At 32.8% G+C, this 22,271-nt stretch overlaps 2 protein-coding genes across 2 annotated transcripts; both read right to left on the bottom strand.

The window, feature by feature from the left end:
- Positions 1-371: 371 nt before the first annotated feature.
- Positions 372-3,212, bottom strand: LOC134686181 (caveolin-2-like). Its single transcript, XM_063545854.1, has 2 exons — positions 2,587-3,212; positions 372-932 (listed from the first exon to the last, which is right to left on the bottom strand). Exons 1-2 carry the CDS (start codon positions 2,656-2,658, stop codon positions 429-431), a joined length of 576 nt encoding a protein of 191 aa, XP_063401924.1. The 5' UTR covers positions 2,659-3,212; the 3' UTR covers positions 372-428.
- A 4,405-nt stretch (positions 3,213-7,617) lies between these two features.
- LOC134687244 (tumor susceptibility gene 101 protein-like) lies at positions 7,618-22,129 on the bottom strand. The gene is made up of 11 exons (XM_063547381.1): positions 21,791-22,129; positions 19,700-19,784; positions 18,454-18,519; positions 17,622-17,785; positions 16,797-16,941; positions 15,664-15,945; positions 14,578-14,705; positions 13,399-13,491; positions 11,944-12,077; positions 10,771-10,873; positions 7,618-8,705 (listed from the first exon to the last, which is right to left on the bottom strand). Exons 1-11 carry the CDS (start codon positions 21,830-21,832, stop codon positions 8,616-8,618), a joined length of 1,332 nt encoding a protein of 443 aa, XP_063403451.1. The 5' UTR covers positions 21,833-22,129; the 3' UTR covers positions 7,618-8,615.
- Between the last annotated feature and the right edge of the window lie 142 nt (positions 22,130-22,271).

Here is a 22,271-nt window from a genome sequence, read left to right as displayed (position 1 = left end):
TTGTTAGTCTTGTATGATTTTTAATTTTAGTTTCTTTCATATATTTCGGGGTTTAGTATGACGTCCATTATCACTGAACTAGTATACATTTTTGTTAAGGGGCCAGCTGAATCACGCCTTAGGGTGTCGGATTTTCTCGCTGCATTGAAGAACCATTGGTGGCCTTTGGCGTCATCTACTCTTTGGCCGTGTTGTTGTCTTTTTTACATATTCCCCATTTCCATTCTCAATTTTATAAGAATAGAGCAAAATGGCATGAAAAAGGCAAACATGAAGCATTCCTCGTCCAGACCATCATAAAGAAATAAAAAAAATGTTCATCAATATATAATAACGTTATTTATAAATAAAGCAGAGTACTGTATCTAGTTTATAAGCACTGTTAATCATAACTTTGCAGTTACGTTGCAACAATAAGCCTGGTTTTGTTACAGCATCATTTGTCTTTGTACTGAGCGGGCCATTTGGCTCTTCTGACCTAAGAATAGGTCCTCGTCTGTAGGTGCAGGTACAGGAGTCCTTTTTACTGGTACCGGCGAATCTCTATTGATTCTTACGCGTCGAACAGGCGTTTTTATTACTGGTTTATTCCATCTGTCAATATCTGTGCCAGGTTCAGCAAAAAGAATAAAAAAGTGAGCACATGCGCCTGTACATGGTTTTATACAACAATCTATGCATGGTTTCAATGGACGACATATTTGCATGATCATTGTGAATAATTTCAAAAATGGCGTAAAAATCCAAATATGGTCAAATGCAACACATCCGAAAATAAAACCCCAATATATAACAATCCATACACTACAAAGACATGATGCTAATCCATAACACAAACCATGCCAACAAGTATAACAGGTTTCTGAACATTCCCAAACTACTCCGAAAGAATAGTTATTCTCTGGTTCGCCAAATACTTGATCAAATTTCATCTGAAAAAAAAAAAGACAATGGATAAATTGTAAAAAATACCTCTTCACTAAGAAGATACTGTTATATTGGACCTTAATAGTAATTTTATGACAGGATTCTGTTTGAGAGATGAAACTCATAGAAACGATGGTATACAGCTTTTGGTGATTAATCTTTTCGGGTGTTAGGGTCTTTTACAACTGTTTTAAGTGCATTGGAAAAGCAGATCATACCAATATAGTCTAGCTGTCTCATTGGCAATCATACCATATTTTCTTTTTTTATATTATTGTCAATTATATTACATCTTCTCAATTTTACAAAGTATAACACGTTTCTGTGCATGGTTTGAGTTATAATTTGGAAGTTGAAACTATGAAAAAACACTTTCTTTATAAATAACTAGATCGCACAATTGGTAAGTGTTTTTTTTTTCTTAACCTATATTTGCCTCAGCACCAAATATTTGCTGTATTCAGTTTTGATGCATATTCACGGCAGGTGTATTGAAGAAACGCCTATCATCAGGAATCAGTTCTGCATAGTTGAACATGCGACTGAAAATAAACCCATCATAGACACCTGGACTAAAACTTTATATTTACGCCAGACGCACGTTTCGTCTACAAAAGACTCATCAGCGACGCTCGAATAAAAAAATGTTTAAAAGGCCAAATAGAGTACGAGGTTGAAGAGCACCAAGGACCAAAAACTACAAACGTTTTGCACGACACAGCCAAGGCAATCTACTCCTGCTGTCGAAAATCCTTAACCTAAGCCTAATTTTTAATTGATGCAATTAACCGAATCGCATTTTTGGTATCTTTTAAATATGGTTGCATGTTCTTGTGATGTAAGAACCTCAAAACATATTCGAAATTTTTCTACATCTTAATTAAAATGGCCATAGTGTTAACATTGTGAAGCAATTGGCCTGTATTGGTCCTAGTAGTATGAATACTGTAAAGTAAATTCAGATCGAAGCAGTTAACGCCTTCATTGGCCCTAGTGTCAACATTTTGAAGTCAATTCAGAAGCGATTGATCTCTTTAGTGTCCCCTAGTGTGAACATTGTGAAGTGAATTCAGAAGTAATTGACCACTTTATTGGCCATAGTGTGAACATTTTGAGGTAAATTCAGAAGCAATTGGACCCTTCATTGTTCCTAGTGTGTACATTGTAAAGTACATTCTGAAGCAATCGATCCCTTTTGTTGATCCCTAGTGTGAACATTGTGAAGTAAATGCAGAAGATATTTGCCCCTTCATTGTGCCTATAGTGTGAACATTGAGTTAAAATGGAATTTAGAATTTAATTATAAGGAATGACTGTAATATGTTTACTGTCTATTCAAAATAGCATCAGGCATGTGGTGCACACTTAAAAATAAACCACTACGTGGATTATTCAGTTCGCATCATATGTTGGATGTTTTTTCTTCATAGACAGAACAAAATATTGCAGTCACTCCTTAAGTAAATTCAGAAGCAATTGTCCATTTCATAAGCCCTAGTGTGAACATTGCGAAGTAAATTCATAAGTAGTTGACTCCTTCATTGGCCCTAGTGTGAACATTGTGAAGCAAATTCAGAAGCAATTGACCCCTTAATTGGCCCTAGTTTGAACATGGCAAAGTTGAATCAGAGGCAATTGGTTCTATATTTTCATAATTACCTGAAGATGATCATTAATATGATTTGGATCTCTATTCTCCTTTGGAGCCTGGACTCCAGCCTGTGTCGTCATTGTTATCGAAATGTAAAACGAAATTCGAAAAATATATTGTTGTTCTGTTCCAGTTAAATGTACATTCTTTGAATTTTTCAGTTTTGATCACGATTCCGCCTAAGTAATCATTGTTATCGGAATATAAAACGAAAGGCCAAAGTAACTGTTGTTCAATTCCAATCAACACTAAGACTAAGTGAACATTCTCATATTTTTTCAGTTTTTGATGACGATTCTTCACCTAAGGGTTCACATTTGTCTTTCAGATCAACAGGTCATAAACTATTTCTTCTGATCCCACAACTTACGTCAGACTCGTACGATTGACAGTGTTTATTTGTTTTGATAATCCCCGCATTTAACTTTCTATTATATGTACATGTTCAGCACTGCTCTATTTTTGTTTTTATTCCAATGATAAAATTCCTAGTTTGCCCTTCATGGTCCTCAGTCTTTAACTACTGTTTTTCTTGTTGCTCAGCTTTTCCAATGTTTGGTCTAATACTATTTCAAGTTTAATCCTCGATGCATGTCTTCTTATGAATGGTCATTTTCACTTGGTCATTTAATAGTTATGAAAACTAACAAAATATACGGTCTTTTAAACCCTTACGCAAATGCCAAATTAATCTTTACGCAAATTGTACATAATTAAGTAAACTTGGACTACAGGTTTAAATGTACATGATATTACTATAAGAAGTTTAAATTTTCATCGTAACGTTCTTTTGTTGTAAGAAGATGCAATTAATTGTTAAGTGAAATTCGATACAGTCATATCTTAATTAGTTAACCTTTAAAATTAAAAGTTATGGAACACGAATGCATCGTACTAAAGTCTTATTGTTTGAACCATTAACAATGATTAATCAAACCATCACATAGAAAGATTTCCAGTGCAAAGAATCAATAGCAGGCTATATAAAAAAGAAGATGTGGTATGATTGCCAATGAGACAACTATCCACAAATACCAAATTGACTCAAACATTAACAACTATAGGTCACCCACGACGGGTGCTACATGCGGATCAGGATCTGTTTACCCTTCTGGAGTATCTGAGATCGATATACGTTCGAGTCGTGATAGGGGTCTTATTGCTCAATCTTGAGTTTCATATGTTGTGTTCACCGTACGGCTTTCAACAATGAGCAAAGCCCATACCGAATAGTCAGCTATAAAAGGCCCTATTCTCTGGTATAAAGGGCCGCGACAGAAGAGAATCCAACTAAACACACGATGATCTGCATGTACAAATCAGGAACCATTGGCGGATTCGTAAAGAAGGGGTTATCTTTTTGATAACTGAAAATATGATATATCCTTTTCTTCAAACATCGATAAACATATTGACTTGAGTCCCTCGTGAACACTTTTTAAATATTTGTGCATTTCGCCCACTTTTTCGAATCCTGTTTCTGACAACGGAAACCTCATCATTCCTTATAATTGTTGTTAAATGTTTTATCTTTTCAAAATACCGTATAGCGGGTTATTTTCACAGGGTGTACATTTTCGCAAATTTTTCGCGGATAAAACAAAAACGCAAAAAAAATCATGCAAAGGTATTGATAAAAGTTTTGAATCCGCCAAAACATTTCGTATAACCTTAGTCAATAAAAATCGCGAAAGTTTACAACCGCGAAAATAACCCGCTATACGGTATGGTCATAACATGTTTTTCGAAGTCCGTCTGAAAAATTTCTTCTTAATTTCACTTATTAGGTTAAATTTGGATCTTGGCATTACAAATTTTGTTTGTCTCTTGTTAAGAGACGGGTTTTTTCTTATAGATGTCTGTTGGTTTTATTGTGATGTTCGGTAGGCCATCCTTGACGTTTTCCAACCTAATTCCTTTTCACGGTTCTTCTTCTTATTTTTCTCTCGGCATTTGTCTGTTTAATTGCCTTATTGTCACGTAAATACTGAATAAATGACTTACATGTACAACTATCTTAAAGATTCGATCAGATTGAAATTAATTTTGATTCAACCTTATATGAATAATGTAAATTATGGTTAGCAGATTAACTTCCAATATATTGTACTTTCACTTATCAATATCCACTTCAATGATTAACACTTATTTAAATTCAATTAAATCAGGACGGAATAAAATTGTGTGTTTTTTAAATTAAAATTAGCCAATTGTAGAGAATTTACGAATGATAAAGTTGGTTTTAAGTACCAAAAATGATAGCCTTTGTAAGGCAACTTTGAAAAAAACGATGATCAACTTTTATGTGTTCCGGTAAAAGGGCGATTGCCTACATCTGAGTTTTTACAATATATATAGCAAACGCATCTTAGTGATCATTTATATTCATAAAATGATCATTTTGAAACCTTTCTTCATTAAAAACTTAATGCAAAATAGGCTTCATTCCGAAACGAAAACTATAAGGGACCAGGAATTGCCCTTCTTACACCTTTTCTTTTGTTAATATTAATGTGATTTGTCCTTCGGAAAATCAGGTATGGATTGCAAATCTTTGGTAGTCTCAGTAAAATTTAACCTCTCGTCTACACTTGGCAGTTATATAAAAAAAAAAAAGAAGATGTGGTATGATTGCCAATGAGACAACTATTCACAAAGACCAAAATGACACAAACATTAACAACTATAGGTAACCGTACGGCCTTCAACAATGAGTAAAGCCCATACCGCATAGTCAGCTATAAAAGGCCCCGATAAAACAATGTAAAACAATTCAAACGAGAAAACTAACGGCCTGGATTACTGTTAAGACCATGTGTCTACACTTAGGACAACTATAGCTTGACAAACAGTTTAGACACGTGTCTACGCTTTGAACAATTATATCATGATATTCAGTTAAGACATACATGTGTCTACAAGAGGAGCGAAAGATACTAAAGGGATAGTCAAACTCATAGATCGAAAATTAACTGACAACGCCATGGGTAAAAAAATAAAAAGACAAACAGTCAAATAATAGTACAAAAGACACAACATAGCAAACTAAAGACTAAGCAACACAATCCCAACCAAAAACGGGGAGTGATCTCAGGTGCTCCGAAAGGGTAAGCTGTTCCTGCTCCACACGTGGAGCAATTAAAAGTTTGGTATAGTTTAGACACGTGACAATTGGTGCAATCAATTACAGCTTGACATACTGTTAAGCCATGAGTCAACATTTGGGTCAATTAATAGTTTAACATACTGTTTAGACACTTTTATTACACGACCTAATTGATAGCTTGATGACATACTGTTAAGACAAGTGTCTACACTTGGGATAATTAGTAGCTTTGACATACTGTTAAGACATGTGTCTACACTTGTGGCATATATAGCTTGACATACTGTTTAGACATGTGTCTAAAACTTGGGCAATTAATAGCTTGATATACTGTTTAGACAGTTTCTACAATTTTGGCAATTACTAGTAATAGCTTGATATACTGTTTAGACATGTGTCTACAATTTGGGAAATTATAGCTTGATATACTGTTTAGACATGTGTCTACACTTTAGGAAATTATAGCTTGATATACTGTTTAGACATGTGTCTACAATTTGGGAAATTATAGCTTGATATACTGTTTAGACATGTGTCTACACTTTGGGAAATTATAGCTTGATATACTGTTTAGACATGTGTCTACACTTTGGGAAATTATAGCTTGATATACTGTTTAGACATGTGTCTACAATTTGGGCAATTACTAGTAATAGCTTGATATACTGTTTATACATGTGTCTACACTTTGGGAAATTATAGCTTGATATACTGTTTAGACATGTGTCTACACTTTGGGAAATTATAGCTTGATATACTGTTTAGACATGTGTCTACACTTTGGGAAATTATAGCTTGATATACTGTTTAGACATGTGTCACACTTTGGGAAATTATAGCTTGATATACTGTTTAGACATGTGTCTACAATTTGGGAAACTATAGCTTGATATACTGTTTAGACATGTGTCTACACTTTGGGAAATTATAGCTTGATATACTGTTAAGACACATGTCTACACTTGGGGAAATTATAGCTTGATATACTGTTTAGACATGTGTCTACACTTTGGGAAATTATAGCTTGTTATACTGTTTAGACATATGTCTACAATTTTGGAAATTATAGCTTGATATACTGTTTAGACATGTGTCTACACTTGGAAAATTAAAATTTTGACATAGTGTTAAGACACAAATCTACACTTGGGGAAAGTAATAACTTGGAATCACTTCCGGGAAATTAATAGCATGACACATTGTTAAGACATGTGTCATCACTTGGGGCCACTAATAGCAGGACAAATTGTTAAGAAACATGTCTACACTATGGGCCTTGACATAGTTATGAGACATGTGTCAACACTAGGAACAATAAATAGCTTGACGATATTGTCAAAACATGTGTCTTCACTAGGGGCAATTTAAAGCTTGACATACTTGTAAGACACTTATTTGACATTTAAAATTACTAATTCAGGGGGCAGCTTCACAACGAGGGGTTGTTTGATGTGTCTGAAAATTACAGGGCAGATGGATCTTGACATGATGAACAATTTTACTACCCTTCCTCAGATTTGCCTCAAGTGCTTAAGTTTCAGATATAAGCCAAAAACTGCATTTCACCCCCATGTTCTATTTTTAGAAATGGCAACCATCTTGGTTGATGGTTGTCATGGGGGTCATTTGATACATTCATTTAACTAGATACCCTAAGGATGATTTAGGACAATTTTGTTTTAATTTGGTACTGCAGTTTCAGAGAAGTATATTTTTGTAAAATTTTAAACTTGGAACTTCCATTATCTAAATACATCGAGTAAATTTGAAAATCAAGAAGTTAAATTACATTGAAGTAGCCTAGAAAGAGCAAATCCAAACAAAGTCTCTGCAAAAATAAGTTGAACAGTTTACAGTGTTGGTGAACATTTTTTTTGTGGAGGAATGCAGTATATTTAATTATGGTCATGCAAATAAAACAAAAGCCAACAACTAATTTTACATAGTAATTTCAATGATTTATTTAAGATTTTACTAGTGCTTATTAACGTACAGCTTTGGTTTCCTGCAAAATCATTAAAAACTCAATGTTTGGGCCACTAATTTAAAAATTATGGAAAGATTTTTTCAACTTTTCATGTGATATTCTTATGTAAAAAAAAATCAGGATTTGATGAGTCTGTAGCTAAAGCTGAAAAACTAATAAAGCAAAAAAACATGAAAAACTTTATCAAATGTTATGACGTCAATGAAAGTTTAGTATGCGACAGATCATACTTAAATGATAAAACTTGAATTTTCCATTCCTCATATAAATGTGATAATATGTATATGACATAATGTAATAAAGAAAAAGATGATGATTGTTCTTTTATGTGTGGATATAGAGTTAAAATATGACATTCAATGGCTTGTACTGTGGATTCATTGTTTTTTGAGGCAACTGATTTTTGTGGATTAAGAAAAAATTGTATTTTCTGGAATATTTGATTCATAGCTTTTCCAAAATTTACTTTCAAGAATGATATTTCATATACCATTCAAATCTGTGGTTTAAAACTTCACAGAATGTGTACCCCATATATTAAAATAAATGCACAGTACACTTTTATTGCAAATAATTTTTCTGTTTTCTATACAACCAAAATATAATGTAAACAATATGCAAACCTACAATAAAATTAAATGAGTCCTCACATTTTATAATTTTTGCATTATTTTCAGTACATACACAATATGTACTATATCTTTTTCCAATCACCAGTAACACACATTTTTTAAAATAGTCGTAGTCTATAGTTAAGAGTTAAATTTTTGCAGATTTTTCTATACTGCTATGTCTTTGATAAATATAACTGTTTTATCTGTTCACTATAAAATGTGCAAACATTTCACCCCTCAGTCTCATAAAAACTTTATGTATTAACAAAAATATACAATAACATCTACATTATTTACATAATGTAACCATGGTAACAATGTAAAAATGGGTCAGGCTAAAGGAGGAAGACCAGCTTTCTCTCTACATTTCTGAATGAGTGCTCGTTTCATGAACTGTTGTCTAGATAACTCTCGTACTTGCTGAAAAATAAAACAAATTATTCTAAAAACTTGTTCAAAAATTTTTACTTTGAATTTTGTTTGATTGAGTGAAGAATGATTCTTTAACATCCAATGAGAAATATTACATGCACATTCAGGTTGATAGGGGGTCTCAGTGGAGAGTTCCGATCCCGGATCTCACTTACTGTTTTGTCAGATTCCCGTATCCCGCTTACACTATGTACGTAAGCAATTCTCATTTTTTGTCATTTCCCGGGTCCCGCTATACCTCATTTCCCGTTTTCACGACACAATATTTTGACTTTCACGTGTCACGCTAACAAAAAATCGGCAATCCCGTGTCACGCTTAGACCCCAATGAGACCCACTTGATGACATATAAATGTCATGTAAATATTAGTTGTTTGTGCCAAACCTATATCATGAGTCTGAATGGTAAAATTCTAGTCCACAAGGTTAAAACACAAATTCTGGCTTCAAGAAGATTAATCTTTGCTCTTTTCCTCCCTACTGCTGCTTAAAAAGCAACATGTCAACAGATACCAATCATTAAGGAGGGGGGACAGGAGGGGTCCTGATCCCGAAATCCCGGGCTTAAAAATACAAAATCCAGAAATCCTGGGCTTAAAAAAAACGAAGTCCCTAGGTCCCAAAATTTGAATAACGAAATTCCCGGATCCCGAAATCAAGAGCTTAAAAACACCCAATCCTGGAGTCCCTATAAAGGTCCTATCCCCCTCATTAAGCTTTACCCAGTTTAACCTCCCTAACTCCCACATAACAGGCAAGACACCACTGATGCCATTTATCTTACAATGAAAGACTATTTTGTTTGCCAGATGATTAATTTCTTAAAACAGTTGTAGCAATACAAACAACATATCTTTGACTATTGACATAGGATACCACTAACAACATGTTTAAATACACTCATGAGTAATGTATAGACCTGTAGTAGTTTAGCAATAATTGCATCCATTTGTACACAATTTATCAGGTAATTATTTTCCAGTCTTCAAAACTCCAATTGACAATGAAAATGTCTTTTAATTTTTTTTTTCTCTTACAAATTTTTATATCCTTGAACCAATCTGAACAAATGGTTATATTCCTAACCTAAAATAAATTATTCTGTATTGAATAAGAACAGGTTGAAAGACATTGGATGAAGAATATAATATGGATTTTAATCCTGTAGTGTGGTGGAAGATCATGGTTAATAATATACAGCACCTAACAAGATTAAAACAAGTGAAACTGCGAGCTACTGCTCACTGATGATACCCCGCCGCAAGTGGATAATATAAAAATAGTGTAAAATCATACAAGTGTTCAGTAAACAGGAAGTTGTCGAGTGATAAATCTGAAAACGCATCACACGGTATAGCTGACTCAGATAAATCCTGAAACCAAATTTCAGAAATCCTTGTATTGTAGTTCCTGAGAAAAGTGTGACGAAAATTTTCAACTTGGCTATCATGTGTAAAATCATACAAGTGTTCGGTAAACAGGAAGTTTTCAAGTGATCAATCTGAAAACGCATCACACGGTATAGCTGACTTAGATAAACCCTGAAACTAAATTTCAGAAATCCTTGTATTGTAGTTCCTGAGAAAAATGCGACGAAAAAATAAATAGTGTAAAAATATGCAAGTGTTCTGTTAACAGGAAGTTGTCGAGTGATAAATCTGAAAACGCATCACACGGTATAGCTGACTTATATAAATTCTGAAACCAAATTTTAGAAATCCTTGTATTGTAGTACCTGAGAAAAGTGTGACGAAAATTTTCAACTTGGCTATCATGTGTAAAATCATACAAGTGTTCGGTAAACAGGAACTTTTCAAGTGATCAATCTGAAAACGCATCACACGGTATAGCATGTATAGCTGACTTAGATAAACCCTGAAACCAAATTTCAGAAATCCTTGTATTGTAGTTCCTGAGAAAAATGCGACGAAAAATATTCATGGGACGGACGGACTGACAGAGGGACAGACAGAGGTAAAACAGTATACCCCCCCTTTTTTAAAGCGGGGGTATAATTATCAACAGACAGTCAGGCCAAAAGCTATAAACATACCTTTAAAAACACATCTGGCTCTAACACATTTTTTCTAAGAGCTTCACCTAAGTAATATATAGCATCTTCAATAGCTTGTTCTTCTGCAAATGAGTTCAATAATCTATAAAAAAAAAAAAATATATAACTTGTAAATATGTATGATCTGATCATCACATGACAGCTGTTTACTTTAAGGTTGCCATGCTTGCTTCTCTGTTTCTCTGTTTCAAGATAACAAGCTTTCTAAAAGACTTTCATAAAGTGATAGTATATAAACTAAAATAGCAGAAAAAATAAAGGTCTGTGTGCTTGTTTTTTTTTAAATAAGCCATTGAAAATTTATGAAAAGAAAAGGAAGAATTAGTAGGACAAATTTTTTTTCACACTATAAACATCGATAACACTAGAGGAGATAAAGTGATCAACAAATAAAGGACCATCAAAGGTGTTAATTAGGCCATAAACATGTCACCTCAAGAAATCAGTATCATAAGCAAATGTTATAAATGTATCTTGAATTGTCAAATATTTTTCATCAAATCAAGCCCAGCATGAAATTATTATTTCCCATATGTAGGAGAACTATGAGGATATAAATTGAACACTTTATCATACTAGCATATCAATACCGGAAATCTGACTTTCATCGATTTTTATTTTTTAAGAGAATTAAATGATCAAAAGTTGTACAATTTAGGTCATTAAAGATTAAATGGGTATAATCCTGCATGCAGTTGTAGTGCTGTGACTGCTATAAAAGTATACTCAGATTATTCAATATATTCCCTAGATCATATCAGTAGTCTTGATTTGGACAATGGTGTTTTATTTCGTTGGAAACTTAAATTCATGGATAAAGTCATCCACGAAAACCACGAAAATTGGTACCCCACGAACAAAAGTACTTTCACAAAAATATATCAATTAAATATCGAAATTATACCAAATGAAAGAGTGTATCAATTTACTGATATCAAGCTCAAAGTACTTATTTTACCAGCTGAATTTGTATGTAATGTGATTTCCATAGACTGGAGTGTCTTCTTTAAATAATGGGAAAATATTCCTAAAAAATATAGTACATGTATTACCGAATTTTCTGTCAATCTAACCACACATTTATTGACACCGATTTCATCGTCAATAAAAAAAAAAAGATGAGATATAATAACATCATATCCAACAACTTACTGTCTATACAATGGTGTAGTAGTTATAACTGCTTCATCTATGTCCAGTTTATCTTGGTGTTCTACTTTTTGTAATGCCTCTTTTAGCTCTCTATCTTTATCCTTTAATAGTTTTATATTGCTTTCTATTTCTTCCTGTAAAACATTTTTTTTTTATTGAAAAATAATTCTTGAAAAGAATAAGTTGATTTTTATTTTACCTATGACAGACTTGAAAATTGGTAAGCACTCAGTATTTAGGAGTATGACAAAGCCTGTTCAGCTAAGATTTAGAATAATGATGAGAACATTCATGCAGAACATTACTTTGCAACAAGCATGTTAAAAATCTGATTCAGCGTTTGGTCAAGTACAATGCAGGGTGATATTCATATGACATTAACATCCTGAATATGCATTTAACTTACCATTGGCAGTAAAATACACTGGCGGATCTAGAAATTTTCATAAGTGGGGGCCCACTGACTGCCTAAGAGGAGGCCCACTCCAGTCACGCTTCAGTGATTCTTTATATAAGCAACCAAATGTTATCCCAAAAAGGGGGGTCCCTCCTAAATCTGCCTCTGAAATAGTCACTTCCATCAATTACAGCAATGCTAATATTAAAAAAATTACCCTTAAAATACAATTACTGTGAAAGTACTTCAATTCGTGGGTATACATTTTCATCGTTTGAGCATCATTTTCATGTTCATGGGTTTTTAAATTCGTAGATTTAAGTTTTACGAAATAGAAAAATTAAAAATTAAATCCATTAGAAACCAAAGTTACGAATTGTCTGGATTTAAGGAAATTGCAAAGGTAAACATTGACTTGTGTAAATCTGTAAATCATTGTGATCACATTAATTAATCTAAGATTGAATGATCAACAGATTAAAGACCATCAAAGGTGTTAATTAGGCCATGTCACCTAAAGAAAACAGTTAACTGAACACATGGTATAAACATATCTTGAATTGGAAAATAATTCTAATAAAAAGCAAGCCCAGCATAAAATTATTATTTCCCATACCTATGAGAGTTATGAGGATATAAAATGAACACTTCATCATAGCATATCAATACTGGAAATCTGACTTTCATCAATCAAAAATATTTGTTTACAGAATTAAAAGATCAAAAGGTTTTTAAAGATTGAATGGGTAGAGTGGGTTTGCCCTGTGACTACTATTATAGAATTTTCGGAATTGGCAACATTCAATACATATTCTCTAGATCATATCAGTAGTCAAACCTACATGGGGATCTTTCCTTGTCTTGATTTGGACAGGGGTTGTTTTAATTCAATGGACACTTAAAGTCGTGGATAAAGTCATCCACAATGCCATGAAGATCAGTTCCCCACATCACAGTTTAAGTTCATTTGGTTTATTTTATCACACTAAAACATAATTCTTCAAACGTTGATGATAACACCACTAAACAAAAAATCTTACACATTTTTAGTCACTTACTTTTTCTTGTTCCAGATCTTTAAATATTTGTTCTAACTTGGTCTTTCCTGTGTTTAAATCTGACTGTGTCTTGTAAAGGACATTCATTTCAGCCTAGAAATACAAATTTGTATTACAAAGATAATTAAGTTATTTATTGATGTATTAAGTACTTTTATATTATCATTCAACTAGACCCATTGGGCCATTCCTATCATATAATTGACTATTTCATTCAGCAAACACAAATCCTGAAAGTGTCACACTTTTTTATTGAATAAAGCGTTTAGGCCCTAGCAAATAATAGACAGCTTTCGTGTTCGATGCTGTTTCGTTAAAAACTTTGGTTTTAGTGAACCTCACTTGTGCGTTTAGGGGCCTAGTCACTACCTTCCAATGTTGAGCAAGTGGTTGGAAAACTATAAAGCTAAATAGCATGAATTATTCTGCAAACTAAATTCTCATAATTGACAATCAGCACCGCTGTCATTAGGGAATTGTGTATAAGTACCTACTGAACAAATTTTATTTCTAGTTTATCCTGCACAATGACGATCTCTAAGACGCTTGATGAACAGTTATAGTGCAGGGATACAGGCAATCCCCTCTATCTGGTAAATGACGTCACAAAGGCATGCATAATTGACGAGTTTTTTTCTGGTGTCGGATAAACATGTAAGTGGTCTATTCTGATTAAATAAAAGTGAACCAACATTTGAACAAACTTAAGAAAAAGAAGGAATACAGCACCATTTTGGAAAATAATGATTGATAGATTATTTTTTTTATGTTTAAGTTAGTTTAACATGTTTAACTCAACTTTCAACAATACTGTCTATACATGTATCATGACAGCCTTTTTTATTGGCCCAGAAAGCACTTCTAACCTTCAGATGTAAAACTGTCAATTTAGGTCAATATTAAACGCCTTAATACCATGTGCAGGATTACATTTTCTTGAAAATTTTGGATTTTATCTGCTTTGACATTGTAACAATTTCTCCAAAAACTTTCAAAACACAACATATTGGTCTTCAGCATGTGCATTTTCTGGTTTTCATAGAGACAAATCATGCATTTTTTTCAGTTATACAAGATACTTCACTTAAAAATAAATTATTAAGGGAGTGCTGATATATTGACAAAAGAAGTTCTATTGTTATTGGAGCACTCAGTTCAGGCATACAAAGGTTTAATTACTTGAGCTTGTTCAAATATTTCTCTTAATCGTCTCTTCATTTTGTCTTCTACCGCTGATAGGAGAGACATCCTCAGATGTTCCTCTGTTACTGTCATATTACTTCCTGGACGATTGGCGGCAGTCGTGGCTGCAATAAATCATATTATTGTATAGCAATACAATATTTCCCACAGAATGTAACCAAAAGTTAGCGTGCAATAAATTCCAATATTGCACTAGTGCAATAAATCTTTGAAATTCATGACGTCATCAACGTTTAAATCTTAGTTTAAACCAATTTTTACTTTCAAATATTATATTGCTATACAATAAAAGGGTTATTGCATGAATATTGGGAAATATTGTCCCTCGTAGAACATATATTGCACTCGCAAGCTCGTGCAATATAAAATTCTACTCGGGACAATATTCCCCAATATTCATGCAATAACCCTATAATATGTTACATTAATGTAATACAAAAAACTCAACATATAATTTTTTTATATGAACATATGGGCTTTGCTCATTGTTGAAGGCTGTATGGTGACCTATAGTTGTTAATGTTTGTGTCATTTTGGTCTTTTGTGGATAGTTGTCTCATTGGCAATCATACAAAATCTTCTTTTTTATATGATTAGAAATCAAAATTAGAACTGGTTGTTAAAACTGGTCTTAACCTAAATTATGTTTTTCTCAGGTTTATTTTCCTTTAATTTAATTACATTATCTGTATACAATGTATACCCTTTAAGCACAGACAAAAAAAAATATATTTGAAATTTAAAAGAAAAGTTATTAGAATAGACCTTATTATTCTATTCTGAAAATAACTAATCAAAAAAAGGTCTAAGCTACACTGATAGAAATTTTTAATGCAGTGTTCTGATTTTAGAAGGCTGATAATTCTAGATCCTTCCTTCCAAATAATGGAATATATAAAATATGTCAACCTGAAGAAATTTCCTCAATGTACATTTCCAATCCAAAATTTTAAAATAATGCACAACTATACTACTGTATTTTTTTCTAAGTTTTGTGTAAATCTATTGAGTTAATTAACTCAGTTCATGAAGATCATCAAATGTAAATAAAATTCAAATTACTTGATTCTGTCTGTACACTTCCACTGTAAGGATATCCAGTACTGGCTGCTGGGTATCCTGGTGTAGAACTAGGAAATCCTTGGGGTTGTTGTTGACCTGGATATCCACCAAATCCACTGTTATTACCATATCCTCCTGGAGCTTGCTGTTGGTTTGGATAGCTAGGATATCCTTGGAAACCTGAATTTGGATAACTCCCTGCTTGGCCACCACTTTGGCCACCACTTTGGCCACCTTGCTGAGGATAACCTGATGAATATGGTTGTGGCATCGGAAATCCACCTGTAATTAATGTTTAAACTTGATTTATTGAGTGTTGAAATAATATGAAATGTTTTGAAAACCGATATATTTTAGCTAAAAGTCATTGTTTCAAATTCAGTAAAATTTCAATGTCAGAAAATTTTTCTTTTGATTTCAGTTTAAGTATTTGAATAATCAAATACAGCTTCATCAATATAAAAATAATACACAACGTTAATCTTTCTAAATTTTCAGTTCCTTAAGATTTTTATTTAAGATTTGAATGCTTTATTTAGCATGTTTAGTAATTTTGTAATTATTTGGGGTTGTTAACTGATTGACCAATGCACATTTTGTATGAAGCGCACATTTAATGCTTTTAAAGCCTTGTAAGGAAGCATTCTATTTGTATTATTAAATTCTATGCTATCACATTGACATTTTAGTTTAATCAATCATTTTGGTTGTTTTAGTATTCATTGTTTTTACCTAGTCACAAACAGTATATGAAGTTGCATTCTCTGCAGAAATGAAATAAAACGTTGAATGCCTCAATGACTGAAGGAGTTTTAACAGGGTTCTCACTAAGGCGAGTCTATGAGTCCTAGACTCATCAAAATCTGTCTGTACTCACCATTTTCAAAACTGATGAGTCCACAGATGCATCAACATGATCAAGATTGAAATATTTTATATAAACTGAACAGTTAAACACAAATATCATCATTTTATAGCAAAAGTGTAAAAGTGATATGAATTTAATGTCGTTCCATTGCACTGTTAGGTCATGGAGACTAAAATATTTCATTATATTGTAATAAAATACTTTCTTCTTGGTGTTGGTCTCATCATGACCAAAAATGCCAATACAAGTACAATGTAATACAAACCTTGTGATGGATATGGTGGTTGTTGGACTCCACCTTGGTATGGCGGTGGTCTATTCTGGGAGTTTGCAGATCTAGAGAAAACAGGTGGTTCCTCACTGAACACTATTACTAAAATCTGTATCAGGCCCAATAAATCTGATTGTGGCTGCAAATAAATTTAACATCATTATAATATATTATATTGACAATTAATAAATTATACATGTATACTCAATGTCATTTTGGCTTGTTTAATTTTCATAAAATTTTGACAAATTGATTAACTTTGACATGTTGACAAAATTATAATAATTTCAAGAAATTTGATCCACACAATTTACAGAAATAATTTCATTGGATACTTACCTGTTTTCAGTTTGACAAATGCTAATTTTGATCATTTAGAAGCTTAATTTCTCCTAAGTATTAGTATGTTAGGTACCTGCTTTACATGTAAGTACTCTGTACCCTTTTAAGGAGCAAAATTAAACATTTCATTCAAAATCAAAGAATATGAATCATCTTATCATACCATCCCTATTTAATGCCATATCATGAAATTGCTGACAATGCAACTATCAATAAATAATCAATATTTCCAAGGTACATAATTCTTTTAAAACATAATTGATTGACACTGATTTCTGAACCAATTAAAGACATTGCTGATATAAACTCAATGAAAATTGGGCAAGAATTAGAGACATAAGAGCACTATAAATGCAATTTTCGATTCAGTTAGTGTTTCCAAGGTGCATACATGTAACTCTTGAGATGGATCGACAGACAGACACGCGACAGATGCCCATTGTTTCTATGTACTGTGCGAAGGGACAAAATACTTACATATCTCCAGTCTCTGAGATATGGTAAATCCACTTTACCATTAGCATCTACATTGGTTCCCTGTTTTATTTGCATGGTATTGGTAGGTTTAACGTAGCATATTGGAGGGTTGTATGGATGAGTGTCCAGTATAAAGATACCTATTGGTATGTTGTAAATACTACCTGTAAAAAAAATCACATTAATAACTTATATCTGTCAGTCGGGGTACTGCTTGTACAAAAAGCCATAAATAATTTAAATCGGTTGTCAATAAAGAAATTTAAGGTCCACAAATTTATGATCTTACTTTCCAGAAAGAAGAAACTTTCCCAAAATATGTTCAAAAGTTTTGTTGTAATCACAATTAACCTTTGACATGTACAAATTTTCCATACACACTGGTTATCACCATCTGAAAGTGCAAAGGAAATTCAATCCCAAGGAGCAAGTAATGAAAAGTTTGTATCTGTGTTAAAACAATTGAATGGCACTGATTACTTTAACTGCCAGACATTTCTTATATAAACCTTTGATATCAATTTCATAAAAATGTTGCAAGAAATAATTCTTGCGATTGCTTTCAATGCAATTTTGAATTTATATTTTCAACAAATCTGCATACTCAACCACAGGCCCACCAGTAAAGGCTTGTAAAATTCATATGTACAGCCCAATAGAATTTAATCATGAAAATTGTCCAAGGGTCATAATTTCTTTAATACATGTATAGGTGAATGGCTCTCATTTTTTCAATCGTTTGAGACATGTTTTTTTCTCTTGCACTGTGTTGATGATGTGGACTTAATTCTGTGTTTAAAGTACATTATCAAAGACTACTAATATATATTACCTCTGTAATTTACAGGTATAGTTCCATCTAGGTTTACTAGATCTTTTTGTGAACCATCATTAAATACTAAAATAAAAAGAAACATTATGAGTTAATAAAATTGAGAATGGATATGGGCAATATATATGTCAAAGAGACAACCCGATCAAAGAGACAACAACCCGATCAAAGACAGCCAAGGGCCACCAATGGGTCTTCAACGCAGCGATACAATCCAGCAGCCAGAGGTGACCCTCAGCTGGCCCCAAAATAAAATTCAGTACTAGTTCTGTGAAAATTGTCTTCATACTTATCTCCAAAACATATAAATTAACTAAAATTAAACAAACATACATGTACAAAGAGTTCTCTGTTTAGTCATGTTAGTAAAAACAAAACATGAATAACTTTTGTCAAAATAAATTTTCAGTTTCTGAGAATACAAACTGAAGACAAACACAAAAGATAATTGTGCTTGTGAGTAGAAAAATCTTTTTTATTTGTAAACAGTATATTCATGATATTACAAAGTGATATTCACTGTAAAGAATGTGGGTTTTGGTTTGTTGCTCTTAATATGATTTTGTTTTGTACATGAATCAGATCATTAGTTTCATTGTTTGAATGTTTTACATTTGTCATTTCACAGCCTTTTATAGCTTTTATGGGGTTTTGCTCATATATTGTCACGATTGTAGACATGTAAAATTGTGTCTACACAGTTACTTTTGCATAGGTACTATTTATGTAGTATTTATATACCACAAATCTGTAGTACTGGAAATCTCCTTTTAATATTCAGTAATACAAAAATGTATTGTGTTACTTACGAATTATTGTAATATTTAAGTACCTGTATTTTACAGTACTTGATTTGTAATTCAAATTTAAGTACTACAGATTTTTGGTTGCACTGTTACATTTTCAGCATTATGAATGTTTGTCTTTATCAAATCTCATGAAGTTACGATGTTCAAATGTTGTAATCATTTTGGGATTATTTTTGTACCAATATTTGGAGTACAAATCAAGTACTGGAAAATACAAGTACCTAAATATTACAATAATTTTAAAGGAAAGAAATAGTACTAAATATTACAAGTAAATTTCCAGTACTACAGATTTTAAGTACATAAATAGTACCTATGCAAAAGTAGCTGTGTGTGAAACAAGTACATTTTTACATGTACTACATAATCTTAATAACAGAAGAATAGATATAAGACTTATAAGTTAAGTATATTTAACATATATGTAATATACTTACTGAATGGTCCATGAGTTGGTCTCAAGTCTTTATATTGTGAGAAAACACCTAAAATATCTTTCTTTGCTATGTCTGCATACTTGTACTAAAATTACAGTAGTAGACACATTAAATTATATAAAAAAAAATCAAACTATGGAAAAAAGGAGAAAAATATACATCATGTACTGTAGTACATTCTATGTCATGTATGTATGTGCAACTAAAAATTTGAAAGTGAAAAACACTACTGTGGCAAATGGATCATACTTATACTTTCTACCAACTCAAACATCTTCAACAAGGAGTTGATAAAATCGTTTTTGTTTGTTTCGTTGTTATATTATCTATTGATGGTTAGTTTGCCTTACCCAATGTTAGAAATAATTATCAAGAGCTGGTATCATGAATTACTGACATCTGACATCAGGTACGATACACCCTATTGCTGTTTGTCCATCACTACTGGACATGATGTCAAAGTAGAAAATACATGAATGTGTCTGAAGCCACAATTGAAAAGTGATTGTTGTATGACATCAAAAGTTCAAGCGGGACAGATTCCGGGGTCAAGCATGACAGATTTCCAGATACACCTTATCGCTTTTCCTGGCTGACCTGAAAATCTGTCCCACTTGAACTATTAATGTCATACAACAATCACTTATCTACAAGATCTCAGTGTGTGATAGTAAATGGAGTTAAATCGGAAACATCATCAGTCCTATCAGGAGTACCTCAAGGAACGGTTCTTGGTCCAATCCTATTTCTGGTCCATATCAACGAAATAGCAGATAACGTAACATTAGAAATTAGGCTGTTTGCAGACGACTGTGTATGCTACAGATAGATTAATACTGAAGATGACTGTGCTGAACTACAGAAGGATATTGATACCCTAGGTAACTGGGCGACAGATTGGGGAATGAGTTTTCAACCAGTTAAATGCAACATGATGACCTTGAGTCGCAAGAAGAAAACAACATCATTTAAATACACCTTGAAAAATACGGAACTCCAATTTTTAACATCAATAAAATATCTAGGAGTTTAAACATCACGAATGATCTACACTGGGGTAAGCACATAGAGGAGATATGCAATAAATCTTACAGGACATTAGGTTTATTAAAAAGAAATCTATCGGCATGTCCACTTGAAGTTAAACTCCAGGCATATAAAGGACTGATACGACCTGTCCTAGAATATATGCAAGCACTGCCTGGGACCCACATCAACTATATCTCCAAGACCAACTGGAAAATGTACAGAAAAGAGCGGCTAGGTTTATAACATCAAACTACACTGATTACGAACCAGGAAGTATGACAGCGATTTTAGATCAGCTACAATTACCATCTCTGAAAGACCGTCGTACACGAAACAGATTAATTCTTTTCTGCAAGAATATACATGGTCAAGCAAACTTACCATCTGACCAACTGAAAAAACCATCCTGTACAACTAAGAACATGCACAGCCAACATTTCCTCCGACTTCAAACAAAAACAGACACGTTAAAATACAGTTTTATTCCAAATACCATTAAAGACTGGAACCTACATGTACTACCACCGGATATCTTCACCAAAATTCAGTCAACAGAAGAACCAGCTAAAACCTTAAAATAGTGAAATTGTAAGGGGGGCCCAACTTAAGTAAATTACTTGACGCACGCGCGGTGTATTAATATCCTTGGATGTATCACCGTAAACCTATCAAGATCAAGATCAAGAATATCCATCATGTCCATTAATTGTGGTGTCAGATACATGTATTTTGTATTATGTTGTCAAAATTCTATGGGAACCAGTGTGATATCCATTAATGGTGGAAAAATAGCAATAAGGTCTATAGCGATAAAGGTGTACACATGTTGATATGACAATGTCACACATTGACACCTCATAATTTGTCCGTTAACCACCTCAGTGAGTGTCTTATAGATATAGGAAGATGTGGTGTGAGTGCCCATGAGACAACTCTCCATCCAAACAACAATTCAAAAATTAAACCATTATAGGTTAAAGTACGGCCTTCAACACGGAGCCTTGGCTCACACCGAACAACATATATATATATTTAATCAATATTTAATCAAATATTTCATACCTTACTAAGGTAAGATTTTAGCATCTGTTCATTACTCCCCATTATTTCTCCAATAGATCTGTCAAAATCTTAACTTTGTTAAAACAGCTTTTGTTGATCTGTATATCCGTTTGATGTTGGCAAACAGTGTACAGCAGGTAAACGTGTATTTTTCATCTTAGACAGTATAAATATGCCATTTTCACTTATATAGATCGTTTGTATTTCACTTAAATTAGTCTTTTGTGGGGGGAATTTATCGATACACACTAAATATGCAGAATCAAAATGATTTTTCTTCGATTTAAGATTCGTCAACTGTCAGAAGATGATGACTCAATCAAAACTGTGTTTTCATTTACAATGAAAATATCGCTCATATTAAACGCATTTCTGATGTTATTTTCCTGTAATATCTATAATTAGCTACAGAGGGGATTCCAGATTTATGCAAAAACCCAAAATGTAAATTAAATTTTAGCCCTAAATATGTTTTTTTTAA

This window comes from Mytilus trossulus, chromosome 10 (assembly GCF_036588685.1).
Source record: "Mytilus trossulus isolate FHL-02 chromosome 10, PNRI_Mtr1.1.1.hap1, whole genome shotgun sequence".
Taxonomy (NCBI): domain Eukaryota; kingdom Metazoa; phylum Mollusca; class Bivalvia; order Mytilida; family Mytilidae; genus Mytilus; species Mytilus trossulus.
This window is presented reverse-complemented; position numbering and strand designations above follow the sequence as displayed.

Excerpts from the sequence above, each read along its gene's own strand:
- LOC134686181 (XM_063545854.1), bottom strand. The coding sequence starts at position 2,658 with ATGACGACACAGGCTGGAGTCCAGGCTCCAAAGGAGAATAGAGATCCA. Across the intron at positions 933-2,586 it reads ATATTAATGATCATCTTCAG|ATGAAATTTGATCAAGTATT; the intron begins GTAATTATGAAA and ends TTTTTTTTTCAG.
- LOC134687244 (XM_063547381.1), bottom strand. The coding sequence starts at position 21,832 with ATGGGGAGTAATGAACAGATGCTAAAATCTTACCTTAGTAAG. Across the intron at positions 15,946-16,796 it reads ACCACCATATCCATCACAAG|GTGGATTTCCGATGCCACAA; the intron begins GTTTGTATTACA and ends CATTAATTACAG. Across the intron at positions 13,492-14,577 it reads AAATATTTGAACAAGCTCAA|GCTGAAATGAATGTCCTTTA; the intron begins GTAATTAAACCT and ends TTGTATTTCTAG.